This window comes from Colletotrichum paranaense, assembly GCF_030867605.1.
Source record: "Colletotrichum paranaense strain IMI 384185 chromosome Unknown Scaffold_4.1, whole genome shotgun sequence".
NCBI lineage: Eukaryota > Fungi > Ascomycota > Sordariomycetes > Glomerellales > Glomerellaceae > Colletotrichum > Colletotrichum paranaense.
The window spans coordinates 1,548,261-1,563,417 of record NW_026848962.1 but is presented as its reverse complement, the minus strand read 5'-3'; the positions used below and the strand labels follow the sequence as shown (position 1 = coordinate 1,563,417).

General features: G+C 52.1%; 4 protein-coding genes across 4 annotated transcripts; 1 reads left to right on the top strand and 3 right to left on the bottom strand.

The window, feature by feature from the left end:
• Positions 1–1,677: 1,677 nt before the first annotated feature.
• CPAR01_05509 (uncharacterized protein) lies at positions 1,678–2,337 on the bottom strand (the record flags this gene model as incomplete). Its single annotated transcript, XM_060489787.1, has 1 exon — positions 1,678–2,337. The coding sequence occupies one exon, from the start codon at positions 2,335–2,337 to the stop codon at positions 1,678–1,680; it is 660 nt and encodes a 219-aa protein (XP_060351253.1).
• A 2,548-nt stretch (positions 2,338–4,885) lies between these two features.
• On the top strand, positions 4,886–5,023 carry CPAR01_05508 (uncharacterized protein; the record flags this gene model as incomplete). Its single annotated transcript, XM_060489786.1, has 1 exon — positions 4,886–5,023. The coding sequence occupies one exon, from the start codon at positions 4,886–4,888 to the stop codon at positions 5,021–5,023; it is 138 nt and encodes a 45-aa protein (XP_060351252.1).
• A 4,166-nt stretch (positions 5,024–9,189) lies between these two features.
• Positions 9,190–10,082, bottom strand: CPAR01_05507 (uncharacterized protein; the record flags this gene model as incomplete). The annotated part of the gene is made up of 3 exons (XM_060489785.1): positions 9,190–9,713; positions 9,774–9,813; positions 9,900–10,082. The coding sequence occupies 3 exons, from the start codon at positions 10,080–10,082 to the stop codon at positions 9,190–9,192; spliced, it is 747 nt and encodes a 248-aa protein (XP_060351251.1).
• Positions 10,083–10,715: 633 nt separating this feature from the next.
• CPAR01_05506 (fungal specific transcription factor domain-containing protein) lies at positions 10,716–13,895 on the bottom strand (the record flags this gene model as incomplete). Its single annotated transcript, XM_060489784.1, has 5 exons — positions 10,716–11,377; positions 11,430–12,876; positions 13,052–13,276; positions 13,594–13,707; positions 13,776–13,895. 5 exons carry the CDS (start codon positions 13,893–13,895, stop codon positions 10,716–10,718), a joined length of 2,568 nt encoding a protein of 855 aa, XP_060351250.1.
• Positions 13,896–15,157: the final 1,262 nt, after the last annotated feature.

Here is a 15,157-nt window from a genome sequence, read left to right as displayed (position 1 = left end):
GCTGTTATAACTGAGTATATAGCATGTCTCGGTGTGGCCTGATGGGTGGATGGGGCCAAAGTGCTTCCCTCTTACAGTTGGAAGTGTATGGGGTCTTGGGATGACATGTCGTCTGGCTTACACTTCCGTGCTTCCCGCCGCGCCCTTGAGCACAAGGAGGCGTCTTACCGGATGGACGAGACGAGGTGGGGGGCTCTCAAGAGGAAAAAGGGCTTGAATAGGTATAGGCAAAAGACGCATCAAACCACGCGAGAGGGATAGCCAAGCGGGATCATGGGATAGATGAAAAAGGATGTTTGAAAGAAAAGACTGGAATTAGTTAGCGTGCCATGTGCCAAATGTTATGGGTTATGACGATGGAAGACTAGGTAGGGCCAAGTTCACTTATTGAACAAGCCAGACAGAGAAAGACAGAGGGGTAGATCAGTTGGCCAAGAGTATAGCTGGCAGAAAACTCTCTGGTGGGCGGTGGTGGTGGGCTTGGTTTAGCACATATTTGGTGTGGTTGGGTTACTTGCCAGTTTCGCCCGAGAGTCCTTACCCACGATCGCTGAGCCGTGAGTGGCTTGAATCACTTGACTTCCCGCTTGCGCTAGGCCTTGACAGCAAGCAGATGCATGTTCTATAGACTAGCTTACTGGATCTCAACTATGCCGTGGACACGGGTTAGTTCTGACTGATTAGGTAGATGCTGGCGGCTCTCAACTCTGCGGGTGATTTCTCAAACCTTTTCGCATGATGAGGTGATGAGCAGTATGGACATTGGATGCCGACTGACAAGTCTTGAAGGGGCAATTACTGTAGTGAGCGAATCCTGGCCCCACCGTCCCATGATCGCAGCCTGTTTGTGGTGCCATCCACCGGAGTTATTGGAATGACGGAGACGAAGACGGCGGCCGCGGCGCACGGCGACAATGGAACACCCGGCCCGGGGGGGTTGATGGTGTTGGATGGATGTGGAGCTTGATGCGGTGTGGCACTGTCATATTCGGTCTATGATGGAGAACGATAGCATTCCTGGCTGAAAGATCTGCTGATACTGCAGTTGGCGACGCTCTAGACCTGACAAGCGAGAAGCTCGCATTCATCAGTTGGCACTTTACTGGACTTGTTGTCAGCCAATCTCAAGAGTCCGAAGTCTCTCTTGCTGTGTCTATGGTTCCCACCCATCCACACTTTTTCATAGGTTGGGTTGGTCGCTATCTCTACGGGCTCTTCCCCGGTAGACGATCGAGAACTCTATCATTGTCTTGGCCGTCTATTCGTGCCTTTTGGACTGCGGAAACTGTGGGTTATCAACTTATCGTCCTTTTCTTAATCTATCTTTTTGACAGCTCCGGCCAAGCTTTGCGTTTGACTTGTGATAGAGTTTGGCCGCGTTTTGAAAATGGGGTGGGATAAAAAAGCAACGGAGACAGGGTTTGGGCGTTTGGGAGAAGGCAATAATTCTGCTCTGCTGCGGTGTCGATCATTGGAAAGGGCATAGGTTGGCGAGTCGCTTTCTCATCCGGCCCCTGCTCCTGTTTGCTCGTTTGGGTTCCCCGTAGCGGTCGTTGTGGGCACCGGTGAGGGTTATTCTGTCTTTCTCTGGATATCGAGGAATCAATTCGCGGGCGGTCTCAATGCAATGGATGCATACTGTCGGATTTGGCATAATCAAAAACTGGTTGAAGACTTCTACATTTGGTTGACAAGACCGGGTTGGCCATACCGTCCTCTGCTTTGAGGCCCTCGCGAACAACCCCTGCAACTATTTTTCGTTTCTTGCAGCAGTGACAAGTCAGTTAATGCGGAACCCGATATGCCGGGTTTTCGCTGCAAGCCGCAGGCCGCAAGCGGACGGAGGCACGAAGGGGGCGGTGAGGGAAAAAGGTCTAGGCCCCAGCTCGAGTTGGACAAGGTGGGAAACGACAGATCTATCGGGATACAGCGTGGCTTGATAGATGCCAGAGAAAAGGTGTATTTCCCAAACGTGATTGGGTGGGATGGAATCTGTTCTCGACATTTGCCTGCATTGAGCTGAGCGTTGTCACCTCCTCCTCCCCGCAATTCATGGTGGCGATAAGCCAGAGCTCTTCGTTGTGATGGAGACAAAACGAACAACGAACAGCCGGAGCCACTAACATGATGGATCATGGGCAAGTCTTCACTGGCCTTTGCGGTCTTTTTTGTTCCTCTCCCCCTTGCACTTGCATCTAGTGGGCTCAGTGGGCTGGCGAACTGCGCTTTTCCAGGCCCCCGCCAGCTTGCGCCGGTAGTTGTTGAAGTGGTTCGGAAACGTTCCCGCGGCGTGGCCGGGGGGCTAGAGTTGAAGGGCCCTATTCCACTTTGGCACATAGTCTTAGGATGACACCTAGTACCTTAGACCGCTTCTGCGCATGGCGCATGATGGGTTTGATATTGACGGGTTTCTGCCCCAGTATGGACAGGATGAAGTATGAAGAAGGGCGCGTCTAACGGGTGGGGGCGTTCAATATTCTTGTTCCTCTAGAAAGCCTGGAAGGTGACCACTAGGGGCCGTAGATGATCAAGGGATGGGATGGACAACTGCAGATCGAGATGCGGAGAACGGCACGGCGGCGAGGCAGCGGGCAGTGACTGAGCGAGTGCCCTTTTGCGGCCGCAGAAACCGAACTGGTGGGCACACTGAAGAGTCGCAGGACTGGTTTGCCAAGGCCGCGCGCCGTTGGTACGATGTTCAATGCGTGATACTAGGCGTAATCTTTGGAGACAGACTGAGAGACATGGTGGAAGTAAGGGCGCACGGCAATTGTTGCTTCTCGGCGTCGTCTTGTCTCTCGGTGAGGGGTTGGTAGGGTTGTGTCAGTGTGCCTATAATCAGAGAGCTCGTGAGTGGCTAGGCGAGAACGAGCTTGGCTGGTGAGGAGGTAGGTACTTTGAATCATCATGTCTTGGAGCCCGCGTTGAGGTGGACGCGCGAGGTTACGAAGTGTGGAAGTGTGGTTGAGCAACTCTCAGTCATCAACTACGTCAACTGTCTCGATATCTCGAAGACCCGCATAGGAGGGCCAAGCTCGCACGCTTGCGCACGTTCCCTTGTCGCAACGCCCACCGTTCGATAGATGGCTAGGGAGACATCGCAAGTCTACTAACTTGGAGGATTTCGAAGAATGTGGTCTCGGGAGACACTCATAGTGCGATGTTAACAGTGAATCCATCTTATCAAACTATGATTGGCAAACTGCTGAGTCCGGCCGAACATGTTGCGCTTCCAAACAGTCCGTGTTCAACTGGAACACTTTAGTCTCTAGGGTGTAGAAAGCAGCACCATCAACGTCACGATCGCGATTCTGTGTAGATCGCCGCGTGGTTGTTATTCATCCCTTACCGCCGAGAGATCTTCAAAACACATTGGACACAGCTAAGGCCGCCCTTGCCAGAGCCGGTGGCAAATACTCATGCCTGGATGGTTCCCATCGTCACGGCCCCGGGGTCCCGCCGTAGAGAGTCGCTTCGCACGGACGGGGCCGGCGATTCACGGCCGGGGACTTTATTGACGGAATAGAGGGGCAGAGGGTGGGAGCGAGAGGGGTTGAACACAACAATTACCAGAAACTTGGAGTTATGCCGTCGCTACCGAACAAAACGATCAGCTTGGCACAGAGCCTCTGTCTCCAAGTCTCCAAGTGGCGAGTACTGAACATGGAAGACGCTTGATAAGATCTCAAGGTGTGGTGGACCGCATCAAGTCTGGATGCTATCTTTGGTGCATCAGTTGTCACTCTAGGGCCCTAGGAGAACAATGCCCCCCTCGACTTCCAATTCTCACTCACTTTTCCCATCTCGACACTGACCACATTGCCCATTGCGTCGTTTTCGTTCCGCGATTCTTTAGTTCGCTGACTCGCCGTCCAATCAAGGCCTCAGATCGCTCACCCAACCAGCGACTCTGCCGTCTTAGCTCGGAGAGGGGGGACTCTTCGATGACAGAAAGTCCCGATTGCACATGGCCGCCCCGATCTCCAAAGACATCACCGGCGCTCAAGAGGGCAACGACGTTTACCTAGTCCCGCCCATCCCTTCCGGCTTCTGCATCCGGTGTTGCGAGCTTACTAGCTTTTTGCCTTTCCAAGGAACTGGACGACAGGCCTTGTTTCGGGCAAAGATCTTCGGCGTGGCAGAGAAAGACACAAGAGACTAGAAGGGGCCCACGGAAAGACATCAGCACGCGGTTGACTCCAAGTGAGACTAGCAGTATGTCTGCGAACGAGAGACACTTTGCCCGTTCCGTCTTACATCGAGATCTTGAGAGTTCAGGTTATGGACGATGGATGGGAGAAAATGGGGCCCGCGACGTTCAAGGTGCCACACTCACCGCAAGCTATTGGAGGCGTCGGCCAAAACTCAACTACGGTACGAGAAAATCATCAGTGGATAGGCTCCATCGTTCGTCAGTAGCGCTTCCTATCGTGCCATATCGTGCCATTGTCTCTGCCATGTCTCAGTCACTAGCCGCAAGGTTCGAGATCTACGATCCTTGAACACGCGAGGTCAGAACGGTGCACAAGATTGCCGAGTGATTAACGTGCACCACAGAGATGCAAACGAACCGACGGGGCTATGATGGCTTCACTCTGGGAGCTTATAGCGAAGAGTATTATCTCAAAATATCGTGATCTGTCTGCCAGCCTCATCCCTAGACGCTCCAAGACATGAGGGTTCAACCAACGCTTACACGTATGTCCGCCGTCACACGATGAGGGATATCCAGCACCAGCACCAGCGTTCGAACGTTAACTGCCTCACCATACGCGTACCTGAAGACCTTCTCTGCGTCTACCTAAACCCTCGAGCGTTTCTGAACCCTACTTGCCTATGCACAGCCCCCTCTGACAGCCGCCGTCTGATGTTTTCCAACAACGCCATGAGGTCAAGAACCCGAGCCGCTTCCGAGCCCGGTGTCAGCCATTCCCGCAGCGACCCCTCCAGGGCTGACCAATGGAAGGCCACAGAGATGGGCATCCCGAGGGTAAGGTATCGTATGGCATTGACCAAAAGTTGAAGCCGGCCGGGAATGAGAAGCTGAAAAGGCCGCCTTGACGATCATACTGCGGTGGCTTGCGTGGCTGGGGGCAGAAAGCTTCGAGGCAATGGATGTGGACGGGGCGGTGGCTTGAACCACAGAGCTACACACGTTTTGATAGTTTTTTGATATTGGGGAGCACGGCAGTTCATCATCTGCCACAAAACGCCCCTCCCAGCAGTGCCACCTTACCGATATTTCGCTGAAGACGGCACATTTGAAAAGAAGGCCCGTGTTGGCGAGTATCTAACCTCTTCCAAGCATAGCCTCATGATGAAAGGGCCACACACCCCAAGCCGGCCCGCCCGCTGTCCACGTCGCTTGCCATTGTCAATAGTCTCGTATCCGTGCCCCGAGCTAAGACGATTCATGGATCACGGGAAAGGGCCCCATAACCGAAAGAAATAACCCGACAGGGTCCCCTCTTTCTCTGTGTTTCCAAGTCCAAGTGGCTCGACACCAACTAAGCGAAGGACGGCGCACGGTGCCGCCTCTTCCTCTCTTAGTCTTTACCAAGCCTTGCTCATCGCACTAGACTAGGCAGGTTGGCACGGTTGTCTGTTGGCTTCTTGGGGTGGGGGGCACGACGACTGGACGCCCTCTCTGGCACCTTGGGCGTCTTGGGAAAAGGGACCGGGAGCAGTCGGTTTCTCTAGCGGGCGTCGAATGATCTAAGCGCTTCCGCGCCGGCTGGCGGGCGGCTTTTGTTGCGAGCGGCCCCCCCGCGTCGAGAGACGGCGTCGAAGGAGCTTCTTCCCCACTCCGCGGTACCCACTCCGTGCGGCCGGAGAGGGCGGAGCCACACCCAAATGGCTGGGAAGAGATGAGGGATTGTTGCTGATGTGGCTCAGGCAAAGCCGTTTGCGGTCACACGGGAACTTACCGTGCTGTTCTACACACCAGTCGCCAAAAGGTGTGAAGGCCACAGAGGTCTAGGCCTGCCTTCATAGACACACGAGACAGAGAATCACTTGCTATGGGCGGGGGGATGGGACGCTAGCTTTGGTTCCGTGTGTGTGTCACTGGCTGCGGCGCCAAGAAATGAAGGTGCTTTAGCATCGGGCGTCATCAAGATGGGTTCGGGGACGGGGAGCCATCATCATGGGAGGGAGCACGGGGCGATGCACGGAGAAAACAACGTCTGCGGGAGCCTGGAAGGTATCTCGATGCCTGCGAAAGGTGGTATAGCACGATGGGTGGTAGCATATTGGCTCTCGTATGAGCTGTTGAAGCTGTTAGAGAAGGCCACTGTGGGACTATAGTAGGCAGCGTGGTTGCTTAAGATCGACCCCGAGTTTGCTTTGTAAGTGCCGTCTGGTGTTTCTGTGAGGCGGACAAATCGTTTCTGGCACACCATCTTAAAATGATGCGACAGTTGGCTGGAGTAAGTGTCTGGAGCCGCGAGGTGAGCAGTGCACTTTCACACTTCTGGGAGACTTTCCTCCCCTCTTTACGCAAGAGGAAGGGCAAAGCTTGGGATGGACTTGGATAGACCTTGATGTACGTGGCCGGTCCCATGAACTATGGAGAGGATGACGATGTTCGTTCCCATCCGCTTGGATGTGGCTTGAGAAGAGGACCCCTATGCCCTGCCAATATGTCGTAAGGGCTGTTAAGGAGAGGCGGCGTTGGCACGGACCGCAGATATTCACACAAATCTCCATACCATGACGCCAGACGCAGAGGCCACGAGTCTGAGAGCCTCATTTGAGTCATCAAGCAGCAGTATTTCCACTATTATGGCCGAGAACCATACCGTTGGTGAACCGCGGGATCCTGCAAGCGCACGGCGACCTATTGTGGTCAATCGTGTTCACGGCAGGTCGTCATCTGCCATCAAGGGCCGTGATTGACTTTCAGGAACCATCACGTTCGACGTGAACTCTGGCACAAAATGTATTGAATGGCAGGGTCCTTTTCCCCGTGCGCGCGTCGAGGAGAAGAGTTTGGGCCACCATGACTCGTCTCGTCATGGTGCGCTTCTTGCGCTTCGCTAGGACCACGCCGTCACGGCGTGGTCATATCCGACGGTTAGTGTGTCACGGAGTGAGGGTATCCAAACTCTGTTCTCTCATTGCTCGAAGTTAATGGTGGTGAGATGGAATTATGAGATGGATTGAGTTGTAGATGGTGGCAGATGTTTTCGCTTTCTTGCAAGCACGCGTTCGTCGCGGAAGGCGCCGAAGTCGCGTGTTTGTAGATTTAGGAGGATGATGGTGTTTGGCTTGGCATGGTCTTGAGCGCAAGCAACGGGAAACTCTACACTTTTGTTATGAAAGACATGTTGGTCGTATGTTAATGTTGCTGTTGCCCCTTGGCCACGATCCCTTGATGAGCGGTCGCATCCGTTACGTCCTGGCTTTCTCGCGGCGTGATAAACGCGTGATGTTAACACTAGCGGCGTCTAGGTAAGGTGAGAGAAATTGAGAAGATGTTATGGGCCCCGAGATTCTGCAGGGAGAGGAAACGATCGCGATGGAGGCGCGATGGTTCGGCGATGGTATCGTTTCGTTTGGTGAGAAACTGACTCGTTCGCCCGGCGCCGGTTCGTGAGATCTATCTTGGTTCCTGATCGCGGCGCAGCCAGAGACGGCGTTGCGAAGCGTCGCAACAGACCTCGTGGCATAGTATGTCGCTTCACCCGCTTCATCCGTTTGCAGCGGTCGGAAAAAAGGTTACACCATGGACGATGGGACCTCAGCCTGCGGGCGTCTTTGTCAGCGTGGTAGCAAGCGCACTCTGAAAGTTTGGCTTTCTGGTTTGGGTGTAGGTAGGGAAGATGGCAGATGAGAAACATCGTTTTCGGAAATCCGAGAAGGAAAAATTGCTATGGCGGCGGTGGTGGCTGACCTTAACCTCCTCCCGCGTCCGTCAACTCCACCGCCATCCAGGTTTTTACGGCCGGTCGGAGTCGGGTAAGCTTTTTAGTGGGAACTGGGGCTCTCCATACCGACGTCAAAAGGCTCGCGGTCTACGGCCTTGCTCCGTGCTCGTTCGGCACGATGGCCGGCGTTCGGTTGGAAGTTTCGTGTGAAACGTGACCGTCGAGGATAGGGACTCCCGTTCTCTGTTGAATCTTCTTTTGACTTTGAGGTCAACGTCCAGGAGCGACCTCGGACAATGGACAGGGCTGGCTGTCCTCGTGATGAGCTTTTGGGAGACTTCGGCCCACAAGGCCGAAATAGGAGAATCTCGGGAGAGAGAAAGACAGAAGATGGGGACTCCGCGGAATAAGGTTGAGTTTTCTCTTCCCACACTTGAGATAGCTTCCGCAGTGTTGAGACATTGACAGGTTGCTGGGGGTCCTTTTTGAGTTATCATGCACTTCTTCTAGAACAGGGTCCGGTAGCAGGACCCGGCGAGGTCAAGGATAGATGCCTTTGAGTTGCGAGAATGGATTCTGGGAGGTCAGGCTGGTTCGAAACATCCCGTCGTGGTCTGTCTCTTACAATGACATATTTGTCTTCGAGGTAGGCAGGGCTTGTTCGTGAGGTTTGTCGGGAGCTTCTGTGTTTCTGCGACGCACGGGAGCCATAGCTGATACTCGTTTGCGACTCCTTCCGGCGGCCATGGGATGAATCTCTTACCCGTCTCATTGATTTCTTATTTGTTTTGAGATGAGGATGAACTCAAGGTCTGGACGAAGCGGACCAGATGGACCAAAAGGGTTTGTGTTATCGTTATTTACATACCATTCCATCTTTCGATCTATCGTCGCGGACGTCGGAAGTGTCAGAAGAGACCAAAAAGGGAGTTGCGATGTCGGATGCTCGATTTACGTAGGGCTGGCCGCATTGATACCATCTTTCAGCAAACATGAAACTATTACTATTACGATTTCAGAACCATGAGCTTAAGTCAATCAAGCATTTCTTGGAAAAAGCGAAGAAGAGGTGTTCATGAAAGAAATAACACGGTAAACCTGATTACTTGCACCATGAATAAGCACGCAGTAACATCTGCGAATAAGCCTCCTCATCAAACCTTCGAATTGTTTCCTTGATTCCCTACGGACATCCTCTTTTCTCGGATCCGGATTGTCAGGCACAGGTTCTTGACGTCCACCGTGCGCGGCCACACAACCTTATCTTCTTCCATCTCGTCTGTTCAAAACTTTGGCATCATGCCCTTGACGAGGCGGTCGCCTAATCACTTGGCTTGATCGGACCCCCAGGCACCGGGGACTGGGTCACCACGGGCCTGCCTGGGACCGGCTTGTCCGGAACGAGGGGTCCACCGGGGATGGGTTTGTCTGGGATTATGGGGCCGACAATGATATCCTCGTTGCAGGCTTTGAGCGCCGCGATGATTGCTTCGTCCAGGTTCCAAATCTCAAAGGGCGGGGTGTTGCTGTAGATGAGAAGGAGACTCGTGAGAGTTGCGCGGAGACTAATTAGATCAGATGGCTTGCAAGAGCCAATCTCGAAAATTTGACGCTTCGTATTCGTGGTTGGGCTGAATATGGTCGTTGCTTCGCCCAGGGTGATGGTGTCTACTTCCACTCCCTTGCTCGCGAGGATGTCGGCCATGTGTAGGAGGACCACATAAGTTCCGAAAGAGGGTTTGGTCCCATGAACAATGGGCTCCAAGAGAGTGAAGTATGTTTCTTTGAGGGTATTGAGATCTTCCGCACGCTCAGCCAAAGCTTGCGATAGTCTCATAGGAGTGTCTAGGTCATTCTCATGTTATCAACTTAGGCACCGAAAACGGCCGTGGTCGTAGTACGTACCTGACGAAGACAATTTGCGCTCGAGAAAAGGCCCGCCAAGCTGTGTAGGAAGTTAGGAAGATTCAGACTGACATCAGGGGCACCTCAAAGTGGGCATGATCAAGCATAGAGAGGGACTTCTCTTACATCACGCTTACCAGGCTTGACTTCCGGGCTGTCAGTAGGAGGAAGCAGGATGGGGCCAACTGGGTTAGGTGAGGTAGCTCCTCCACCAGGGACGAGAATTGTAGAGCCACCTCCTATTGCGAATTGAGGCGCGGCGTTGCTCATGGCCAAGAGGCCAAGCAAAACTATGGCGTAAGACGCCATGATGAGCACTATAAGGATTTTCAGATGGGTTCTATCATATCATTGCAATACGTACCTACTTAGTAGTCTGCTAGGAGCAGCAAACAGGCGATAGTGGGGTTTTATAGGCAAAAAACCCCATGAAAAGGAATGTAGAAACGTCTCCTTGCGATTCACAACGGAGTCGAAGAAGTTAGCCCATGTGCTAAATATATGCATGTTATTGGGCAGTTAATAAGAGAGCATAGCGGGAAAAATGAAGCAGCAAGTGCCATTTATCCAAACACTTAGAATCTGATACACGCTATTGAGCCATTTTAGCCGAATTTATAAACTGCTGCCAGATCACACGGATAAGTTGAATATCTGAATTGTGGCTGAGCTATCAGCTATCAAGAGACATTCCTTTGGGATTACGGAATCGCATGTCCGCGAGCAATTGAATAATGGATATTTGGGTGATGAAGCCTCAAATGTTGGCAGCACCAGTGACTCGTATACACGTTCAAATAATCCTTGATGCGCCAGGGACGTGAAGCTCCTTGATCAAGAAGGATTAGAAAAGACCAGTCGCTTCCCATCACACATCGAGGCCATGTGTGGCAAACACCAGGCCTGGTAGAAACCTCCATTCTGATTCAATGTAAGAACAACTTAAATGAAGGAGCCCATTGGCCCAATGCCTGGCGGAGCATCGCCTCCCAAGATCGCATCGATGGCGTTGAGATCGCCGGGGTCAAAGAATTCAAAAACATCAAAACCTGCGGGTCCCTCGAAGAGGGAAGGGTCAAAGACGGGCATAGTATCACTGTTTGGCGGGCAGTTTCCGTCATCAACATTGCTGATGCCTACAGCAGGCGCGTCATGTGATACTGTTTGGTCCTGCCGAGGAGTATTTGGCGCATTTGTTGAGCCGGGCCCGTTCTGCTCATTCATGGCGTTGGTGCAGACTTGGTCTATCTCTTGGATCACTTGTTCCGCTAAATCGACCATGACCTGGGCAGACCTGAACATGCTGCTCATTCCACGTAGTGTCTTGCAGGTTGACTGGAGCTGTCGTCGCGATCTCGCTGTCAACATTGGCACTTTGGATGATCGTAGTTCTCGATATGCGACCCGCAGGGATAGAGATACGGCGTATGGTACGAAAGTCATGTGCGATACCGTGTTGCCGAAGTCCTCAATGATGGTTGTGATCTTCATAGCGGATAGAGCTTGTCGGTTGAGTGCCAGCGAAAGGTGCTCAGATCTTGTTGAACCAACGGGAATCCGGCATGATAGTATGCCAATGCCATGATAAAGAAGTTCCATGGAAGCTGTGACACAATCAGCTTCATCCAAGACACCTTGAAGTTGGAATAGACTTACCCAACAAACGAGATTCAACACCGAGAGCCTTTGACTTTTCGACGAGGCTATCAAAGCTTGGGAAATCCTCCATGACAACGCAGCCTGTGTTCTTTGCTGCCGGGCGATACAGGTCGATGATGCACCCGAGCAAGACCACAATCTCGAGAAACAGTCGGAAGCAGTGGTCTTGCTCTCGAATACACTCCACCATGTCGCGCCCCAGATCTCTTTCGTGTATCATCACCGGCCGCCCATGGAAAGCGGCGTTGAGCTGGTCCATGGCCCAAACACAACAGAAAAGCCGGGTCAAATAGGCCGGATCCTCCGACCTGGCCGGCGGATTTTGGAGGTGAAGTCCCACAGTTTGGGCATTGCTTACGGCCTGTGCCGCTAGCTCGGCAGACAGATGGCGGTCTGACGAGAAGTGAGTGTACAGGGAGAGAATCACCATTATGGCGACGGCTTGGACTCGGTCCTTGACAAGGCCGAGGGTGAGTGCTTTCCGGATGGCAGAGGAAAGGCGGAGGGCGAATTCTGAGTAGCTCAAGACGGCCGACGAGCCTTGCCCGAGTGTCAAGTAGGGTCTGGCGCTCGGATTTGAGCCGGCAGCTAGGCATATGGCTTGTCTGCAGAGAACCTGGGATATTGTTGATGTTGGTGCCCGGAGTATGTCGAGATTCATGACGGGTAGAATCCGGTGAACATCTCGAATGTAGATCTTTTCGAGGTGTTCATAATACTCCTTTTCCGGTAACACAGCGAGAAACTGGTGTGCTTCATAGTCTATCGAGACTGCCGATGCAAGTTCTGGTGTGAGGCTATCACCGTTGTTTCTACGAGAATACCACACGCCGACGGCGTTGGATTCGGCATGACCACGACTGGTTGCTGGACTATCGGCTAGGAATGCACCCTCTGGATTCAAGTCACCTACAAACCTGTCGTCATTGTGGTTCGAGTGGGGATCTGTTGGTTGGGCCTTGTCTTCAGGAGTTGAGATATGAGTTGTTGAGTCTATCGCTTGAACTGCTGGGCTCTCAATGGGAACCACTGCTGTCCTGACCGAAGGTACTCGGCCATGAGCAGGAGTTTCCGCGTTGTTATTGTTGAGTCGTATGAGTCCTCCCCGAGGATGTGCGTGACTGGAACGACTCCGAGGCTGCTCAACTGGAAACGTCGAGTTCTGGGCAGGAGGTTCCGAGTTTGCAACATGATTCGAGTCGGCTGTCTGATCATCATCGCCGGCATCGTCATCATCGCCGCCAACGATCTCTCCACCCGAACCACTGTCCGCCTCTACAGTTGGCCTATGATGAAGAGACGGATCCATTGGCGTTACGGCCACATCATCCGGCGAACCATCCTCGGCGGAAGTGGCCGGTCCTGATGGATGGCCCCGTTTCCTCCAGTGAACGCCGTGCGGAGGCGGAGACTCCCCTTCGCCTAGTGGATGAACACATCGTTTCTGTACATCCGTCAATAATCTGTTCTTCAACCAGAAAGGGAAGGTATCGCGGCGAGACCGCACTCCGATTGGTCACCAATCAGGCATCCCGAATGGCACCCAGCAAGGACCAAGGTCCAAGTCTGTCTCTCTTACGACTTCGACTGCAGGGGAACGGGTAAGATGATTGACTCACTTTTCGTCTACGACAAGTATCACACGCATGTAGCGCAATTTTACGCTTTTGAACGGGAATGTTCGTGGTGTTGACAAACTTTAGCTTGAGCATTCTGTCGGCGTGAAGATGAAGACCTGGCGGGCTTGGGTTTGTGTGGCGGCGGTTCACAACACATCGACTGGCGGGGCTGCCGGCATTACGGCGATCGGACCAGCCCAAAACGGAAAGGCCGATGACGTACCGCTGAAGACCAGTTCGTCTCCAAGATCACACACATATGAATTATTACGTCTACGTCTAGATCTCTCCTAGGTAAGGTTTGGTAAGTTCCGATCATGGTAAGCTTATCTTAATTAAAGGTTTGAGATGGTGCAAGTATATTGCTAAGTGTTTGCTGAGTATGTGTCGGATTTTACTCAAGGCCCCTAAAGCTATCCAGAATCACGCAAACATGGGCCAAATATTTCCCAAAAGTTTATCAACGCCGATTCTCTACAAACACTGAACCGGAATGTCAGTACTCATCTTATATCATTCCCGAGAATTTGGAAGGTACTTACGCAGCCCTCGAAACCACCTTCGCCACAAGGGGTATCCTCCGCTAACATGCAGTCTCCTCTCCAAGTGTGTCGGTCTCCCCCTTCTGCTGCACTGCAGCAAAAGGTATTTCGCTCCTAAGTAATAATGATGAAAATGAGTAAGGGCTCTTGCATTCACACAATGTGCAGTGGTGCCATCATACCGGGTAAAGCGCTTTGCAACTCAGATGATTAGCCTGTTTTCCATAGTCGGTACACCACCAGGCATTAGCCGAGCCCAAGAACAGGGCACTGGCGGGAAGGAGAACGGCGGTGAACTTCATGATGTACGACTGATGATGATGGAAGTAGGTATGAAGAGGTTGGCCAGAGATTTCTGGTTTCAATTAAATACTTTACTACTTACTTTATCACAGGATAAGGTAGAATTGCAGACGCTCCGCTGTTGACTAGTTCGTATGCAATAACTTCGTGTGTCGCATTGACTTTCCAGGTCATGATTACAGTATTACTCGTGCTGCGCAGTTAAGATAGGGAGGCATCTGTCGATCTACTCTTCGTCTACGCGAGGGGGTATACTGCATTACTCATGGCGTCTGACAAGCGTCCCGCCTCTGTCCGTGCCCAATTTATGTGTATCCTCTTACTAGGATTGCACCGAGTCATATCTCACTCGAGAAGGATCAGACAAGATGGATTTGACAAACGTAAATAATTTGTTGTTGTCAGTGCCCTTTCGGAAGGAGGTTCGTAAGGGCAAATTAGGGGGACACAAGCAACAAAGGAGCAGCTCGGATATTTATAATCACGCAAGGAGTCCACAGTGATATATCTCATCACGTAAGGAGCATACGTCTATTCATGGGAGAGATTTCAGTAATTTTGACCCCAACAGCCTGGCAGTTAGCCTCTGGGGGCGTCCACCCTACGTCACACGCATATTGACAGTCATCCTGAGTCAGAGTGAATACTAACTTACTCTAACCAGAAATGTCCTGAGGTCCTAGGTATAGGAATCAAGCCTGTACCGAGTGAGATCTGGAAGAAGGCCACTGACTAAAATCACGTTATCACACGCTCGGAATTTCGAGTACTATGTTCGCGATCAAATAGGGAGGAATCATCTGCGTCTATGAGGACTTTAAAACTGTGGTTGTGAGTGATTGGTTCCTCGTTTTCGGTAAAGATCTGTTGTGAAAGTCACAAGCCAGCGGAAACGAGGTCTTCGTAAGCGGCGAGTCCGTAAAGGTCCCACATAATAACCGAGAACACTCTATTTTACTTTTCCCTTCACCTATAGGCTACGGCTGCCTTGTTGATCTTTGATTGTCTCTTGTCGGGGCTGGGTAGACTTGACCGGATTCGTTAGAAAGGGCATGTCCTTTGATGAGATTGATATATATACGGAAGAGATGGTAAAAGGAGGCAGAACATTTAAGGTCTTGTAGTATGTAGATGAGTAATTTGAGGAATATTAAGGCCAGACCGACGCTTTTGGCCCGGCGAGGTGGCCGGGTAACCGGCATCAACTGAATGAGTCGTAAATGGTGCTGTAAGATTCTGTACGATCACGACCTCTGCCTGC